The 6,712-nt window shown below is 36.7% G+C and overlaps 1 protein-coding gene across 2 annotated transcripts; it reads left to right on the top strand.

Moving 5' to 3' along the window:
- Positions 1-576: 576 nt before the first annotated feature.
- Positions 577-5,620, top strand: LOC136200722 (uncharacterized). 2 transcript variants are annotated; one of them, XM_065991148.1, is made up of 4 exons: positions 577-1,044; positions 3,016-3,647; positions 4,698-5,213; positions 5,316-5,620. In XM_065991148.1, the coding sequence occupies exons 1-4, from the start codon at positions 774-776 to the stop codon at positions 5,475-5,477; spliced, it is 1,581 nt and encodes a 526-aa protein (XP_065847220.1). In that variant the 5' UTR covers positions 577-773; the 3' UTR covers positions 5,478-5,620. The 2 variants fall into 2 exon arrangements, with proteins under 2 accessions (XP_065847220.1, XP_065847221.1); XM_065991149.1 differs by having other exon boundaries at positions 909-1,044; positions 2,996-3,647.
- The last annotated feature ends 1,092 nt before the right edge of the window (positions 5,621-6,712 follow it).

Below are 6,712 nucleotides of genomic sequence, written 5' to 3'. Positions count from 1 at the left end.
ACTTGTCTAGATTTTATTACTTGATAACGGTGGGTTACACTTATTCCTTTATGAGTGATGCGCCCCCGAGCGACTGCTCGAAAGCTCACTAAGTGTGCAATATTTTACTTGTTCCATTCACAGCGTATGCGAAGAGTAGGAGCACCACTTGTCCCTTTTGATCTTGAAATTGAAGCAACCATCAGATGACTAAACGCAGCCCGAAGAGTGAGAATAAGGCAAAGGCTGGCGGAACTAAATCATCCAAGAATAGAACAAGACCTTGAAGCTGAAAGGCAACCAAAGGAACAACCACTTGAACAACAAGAGAACAAAGAGGAGCAATAAGGGGACAATATGGACGAAGAAGAACAACAAGCATGACTCACCTCTCGGAATGAAGGAATACTCAAAGCCTTCAATAGAAGGACAGTCATAATGTTATATGAAATTAAATAAAAACGAGAAAATATTTTTTTTGATTAAAAAATGAAATAATAAGTTGAAAAAAAAAATAGAGAGAGAAAATAAAGAAATGAAAGAATTGAAAATGAAGAGGCTCAACTAATTGGATGTAGATAACAAGTGCTTGTTTTGAAGCAGGCCCACCATCTCTCTGCTTGCTTTGAAGCAAATCAGAAAGCAACGGCCATAATCAAACAGATACTGCCAAAATCAAACATGGATTTCTTCCCCGCAACATTCAAACCAATTTCTACCTTTTCTCTTCTCCAAATTTCTCATGTAGGCGAAACCTCTGCTGTTGATTTCACTGAATCAGTAAACTAAGAAACATGGCGGCTTCATCTTCTTTACTTGTTGTAATAATTTTGCTGCAAGTTTTTCTATGGAATAAGGGTTTTTGTTTGACAACAATAGAGACAACTTTGTCGTCATCTTCAAACAAGTATGTATCAGCTATTGGAGACCCTGGAATGAAGAATCCAAATGTGAGAGTGGCATTAGAAGCTTGGAATTTCTGCAATGAAGTTGGGTTTCAAGCTCCCAATATGGGAAGTCCTAGGCTTGCTGATTGTGCTGATTTGTCTTGCAAATCCACCTCCGGTATTCCCTTAATGCATTATCAAGACTGTTTGATGTCATTTACTCAACCTTTATCATTAGATTGTCTTTTGCCGCGATCATATATGCCAGTGTTTCTTCATAATATCTGTGTTCGAAGCTTGTTAAGTAGGATCATGAATTTTTACTTTGATTTCTCTTTAATATGCTGCAATTTGTTTTAGTTCTTTACTATATATACACTTCAATTGAAAAGCATAGTATTGATTACCTATGGCTTCAAGAAGTATCTCCATCAGGACAATGTAGCTTTTGAAGTGAAATTTGATTGTTGGCCAGTTTTCCAATTTATTTTCCCCCCTTGAATAGATTGAATATCTCAACTTTTTGGACATTACAGTTGCTTCATTTTGTATTCTGTAATGCCATGATGCCATCAGAGGTTTATAGTTTCAATATAACAGAATTCTTTTTGGGATGCATCCTCAAATTTTCATCAAGAGAAGATATGTATCTAACCTGTGCCTATTGACGTTTCCCCTTTAAATTCCCTGGATTCGATGAGTTAGTTGTCCGACTACTGATTCCTGTGATGCATGTTGAAGCTGATCAGATGGTTCTTTTTTTTGGGGAAATTAAATTACTGATATGGAACTCGTCCATCATCAATTGGTTCTTGACTTATTAAGTAATATATGGTTTTGATGAATCTTTCTGATGTGGATGCATCCATCTGACTGAATCTAACGCAGTTTGTATTGAGCTGAAATATCACACTGTATCCAATGTTGAGTTACTTGAAAAAAAATATGGAGTTTGCATGTTAATCTTATAATGCTTTAATGTGTATGTCTGAATTAAGCAAAGCACCGGGGACAATTCTTTGCTTCATCTTCTTATTTTCTCCTTCTATGCCATTGCTTTTATGTAGCATTAGGATGCATTTTCAAAAGACTTCATCTATCACCTCCTCCCCCATTTTTAAAAATAGCTTATATGGCTACATTCTACTCCCTAAGCTCATTTTCTCTTTGATTTATTAACCCTCTTGTATTTTCCTTTTATATTCTCCAATCTTATGATTTCATTTTTTTTTTTAGCCGTTAGTCAAATCGGGCTCATGAGGGCGAGCCTTGGCGCAACGGTAAAACGTTGTTACCGTGTGACCTGAGGTCACGGGTTCGAGTCTTAGGAGCGGCCTCTTGCCAATTAAATTGGCAAGGGAAGGCTTGCCCCCAATACACCCTTGTGGTGGGACCCCTCCCCGGACCCTCGCTCAGCGGGGACGCGTAATGCGACCGGGCCGCTCTTTTTTTTTTTTAGTCAAATCGGGCTCATACATAGGATTTGACTTAATCTTCCATTGCCACCTAGACAATCACTACATTTTACCCCTTTGCATCTCAACATAGTCTTGCATAACTATTTTGGGTTTCAGTTTTTCATTACACGAAGTGACCCTGATTTAACACTCAAGTTTACAATTTACTAGTCTCAATCACATCAGAAGGGCTAAATTTGTTAAAATGCAAAGAGGTCAAGTGAGCTTGGTGTTTGTGAGCATATTATTTGTGAAATAAGCATTCAACCAAAAACTTTGAAGTCATAGGTGATACTCAAAGAGTAGTATTTTTGTTATATCTAGTGCACCTCCACCCACAAATTCTCCTTGAGCTTGGGCTTGGGTTTGAAGTGTGAACGAACACAAATTCACATTGCCTTGTGCTGAAACTAATTAATAAATAAAGTTGGTGGACTCAAATTTAGACATCTTGGTCTAGGAGTTGCTGATACTATATTAAAGAACCATTCGATCCAAAAGTTTAAGTTGATGAGAAAGGGTCCAAGAATAGTATTTTATTATCTCTAACACTATTGACCCATATGAATTCTTAGATGTCACATATGTCATTAGCCCATCAAACATACATGTCTTCTTGGTGTAGAATGGAAATTACATGTATTCATGACTTCCTCAACAATTTCTTTGTAGCTTTATGTTTCAATTTTCAGATTCTTTACGACACAACTTCTTTGGTAATATGAGCAAGTGCGAAGTGTATCACAAAGTGAACGACTCAGACAACAGCTTAGGAGCAGGTGATAAGTTTCCCGTACCAGATTTCAAATCTTATGAAGACCCTGACATGTTTGCTGTGGAAAAGGAGTTATATCTTGCTTCTCTATGTGAGGTACATGAATCCCCAAAACCATGGCAGTTTTGGATGATTATGCTCAAGAATGGAAACTTTGACAAAAATACCACACTTTGTCCTGAAAATGGCAAGAAAGTCTCTAAAATAGTAACAGACAGAAACTTTCCATGCTTTGGTGAAGGATGTATGAATCAACCGCTTATCTACCACAACTACTCGCATTTAGTTTATAATGGGCAACAAATGGCATCTTTAATGGGAGGATTTTATGGGACATATGATCTTGATGCTGACTTAAGCAAAGGTATAGGGAAGAACTCTTATTTTTCAGTCATTTGGCAGAAAAATCTGAGCACAGGGAGTTGGATTTTCTCAAACAGATTAACAACATCTGCAAAGTATCCATGGCTAATGCTGTATCTGCGGTCAGATGCGACTCAAGGATTCAATGGTGGCTATCACTATAATGGCAGTGGTATTATGAGAAAGGTTTGTTCACTAGACATTCTTCACATTCAGTAGAAGTTGAATTCACATATAAGTATTTGTGATTGTTGAGGAGTTGGAAAGGAAATTAAAAGGTTAAAATTTAGCCCCTGTACATTGTTTTATATTTGGCCTTAGTAAAAAAAGGGGCGGCCCGGTCGCACTACGCGTCCCCGCTGAGCGAGGGTCCGGGTAGGGGGGTGTACTGGGGGCAAGCCTTCCCCTGCCAATTTATTTGGCAAGAGGCCGCTCCTAAGACTCGAACCCGTGACCTCTTGGTCACACGACAACAATGTTTACCGTTGCGCCAAGGCTCGCCCTCTATATTTGGCCTTAGTATTTTAAGTTTTTGTATAAATCTTAATTTGACCTTGACAGACGGTTCTATTAGTAATATATTAAATGCTTTGACATGTGATTGAATTATTTTCTACAAGAGCCAATACACTTATGAATGCAATTGTCTGTCAAGAGCCAAAACTTTTAGGCTAAATATATGAGAACTTAAAGTACACTGAGGCCAAATTTATCACAACTCGGGATAGGAGCTAATTGCTACTAGTTACTGGCGTAGATAAATTTTACGACCCTTGTTGTAGATACTGACCCAATTTTGCCACATGGTAGAAACTCTAGCTCAATTTTATCCTTTGTTGGAAGATTTATGGATAATTAATTAGTGATAGATTTTTTATTCGTCGGTATTTACTTGAAAATTTATAAAGTTGAGCTAGAGTTTCTACCATGGGGTCACACTGGGTCCTTTTGTATGAAAAGGGTAAAACAAAACTGATGTTTTCTAATAACCTTAGAGGGGAAAATTGACCCTTGTCTCATCAAAATTGAAGCAAAGGGCCTAAACTGATAAATAGTGTCCAATATAGGAGCTAAATTTTATCTTTTTCCAGCAACTTTAAAGGTTTACGTATCTATAAACCATGTGTAATGAATTTGTATAGACTCCAAGAAAACTCTATGAATACTTCAAATCGTTTCATTTCTTCATCTTTCGAATGGTATGATGTTGAAACTACAATTGAATGCTCGTTTCAGTTGCCAGAGTCTCCTAATTTTAAGGTGAAGTTGACACTTAATGTTAAAAGTGGAGGAGGAGGCAATAGTCAGTTTTATCTCCTTGATATTGGAAGCTGCTGGAAGAACAATGGCGATCCATGTGACGGTGATGCTTTGACAGATGTGACTAGATACAGTGAGATGATAATTAACCCGTCCACTACAAGCTGGTGCCGTCCAGACAATTTAGTTTCGTGCCCTCCGTACCATGTCAGTCCTACCGGTGAAATAATTTACAGAAACGAGACATCAAAGTTTCCATATTCTGCTTACCATTTGTACTGCAGCCCTGGAAATGCGATGTACCTGGAAAAACCATATGATATCTGTGATCCATATAGCAATCCTCAAGCACAGGAATTGGTACAGATTCTACCACATCCTGAATGGGCTGTTCATGGTTATCCTCTAAAGCAAGGAGATGGATGGATTGGCGACTCTAGAACCTGGGAGCTCGATACGGGAGCCCTCTCGAGTCGTTTGTACTTCTATCAGGTATTAATCTTGTTAATCTTTTTGTCATTGATATGATCTTGTTACTGTCATATGACTTCATTGGTGATTTTAAGGAGTATACTCTATATATATGTTGTACAGGATCCAGGAACAAAACCGGCAAGGCGAGTATGGTCTTCAATTAATGTCGGAACAGAAATTTACGTTAGCCGGTCAGGTGAAACTGCTGAGTGGACTGTAAGTGATTTTGATGTATTAGTTCCAGAAGATGATACTTATGATGTTGCCCATGCTTCTTACTAATAGTTTTCTTGCTGCTAAATCCGTTTGCATCTGCCACTGTATTAATATAGTCATGTATTTGCTGAATATTTGTCTATAAATAAAACATGAAATCCTTCTAAACACAATAATTCAAAGGGAATAAGGTACCAAAATGTCCTCAAAGTTATTGGGGAAGTACTAATTTTGACCCCATGTACAAAATAACACCAATGTAATCCCAATTTTTATGAAATGGTGTAATTATAGCCTCGTCTAAATATCTCAGAGAAGAAAGTGATAAAATGCTAGGCTTTAATTTACACCATTTCATGAACATATACTGAACTCATTTTTTTTTTTTTTATACTAAAGCTGCTGACAGTTTGTATCAGTTATATGTTAGCTGCTGTTAGTATTGTTTAGCTAGTCTGTCCATGTGTACAAGTTTGTTAGATGGCGGGAAGTTTTGTTAGATTGTTAGATGGCGGGAAGTTTTGTTAGATTGTTAGATGGTTAGTTAGTGTTGCCACATAAGCATATCCATAGTTCAAGAACAAGGCCGATTGGATCGCCTAGGCGCTCAAAATCGAGAATCCGTTCTGATTTTGTTCACCTAGACACCCTTGGTGTTTTTTGGTCCTCAGGCCTTTTTTTTTGTCCGCCTAGGCCACCTAGGGGCCACTTGGGAACCGTCTGGGCGCTGATGAAAACAAAAAATGTTTTTTTTTTTATTTATTTTGATAAATCACTTTTGAACATTGTCGCATGGTTTTTGGTAAATTTTGTTTATTATTTTCGGATATTTTTGTTTAATTGTGTTCTCTACTTGCATTGAAGACTTTAAAGACTCGGTTTCATAGTTTTCGGTAATTATATAAGTTATGCACATTATCTCTTCCTTGTTTTAATTGTTTCAATAGTATTGTTATTGAAATATTTTTAACGATATATGTTACTAATATACATGTTTTTCTATATTACATCAATTTTAGATAAGATAATACATATTTTAATTGCATTTATATAAAAAAATACAAAAATATAATCTAACTAATTTCCAATTAATAGCGAAGGGCTCTATCCGTTCGACTATTGTAAATGTTTTTTACAACCTTGAGCATACACTTTATGTGTGGGAATGTGTATATATATTATGTATCATAATGGTTTTGACTAATAACAGAATAACTGATTATGTTTCTTTGTCTTCTTTTGCAACTATTTTGTAAGTTTTCATGTTATCACATGGTTGATTCATAAACATGTTTCTGTTG

Source organism: Euphorbia lathyris, chromosome 7, assembly GCF_963576675.1.
Source record: "Euphorbia lathyris chromosome 7, ddEupLath1.1, whole genome shotgun sequence".
In the NCBI taxonomy this organism is placed as follows: Eukaryota; Viridiplantae; Streptophyta; class Magnoliopsida; order Malpighiales; family Euphorbiaceae; genus Euphorbia; species Euphorbia lathyris.
The sequence above is the reverse complement of the archived record's forward strand: the minus strand, read 5'-3'. Positions and strand labels throughout refer to the sequence as shown.

Bases quoted from the DNA above. Each gene is read 5' to 3' on its own strand.
- LOC136200722 (XM_065991148.1), top strand. From the start codon at position 774: ATGGCGGCTTCATCTTCTTTACTTGTTGTAATAATTTTGCTGCAAGTT. The intron at 3,648-4,697 runs GTTTGTTCACTA...TGCTCGTTTCAG, and splicing joins GCAGTGGTATTATGAGAAAG to TTGCCAGAGTCTCCTAATTT. The intron at 5,214-5,315 runs GTATTAATCTTG...TATGTTGTACAG, and splicing joins GTCGTTTGTACTTCTATCAG to GATCCAGGAACAAAACCGGC.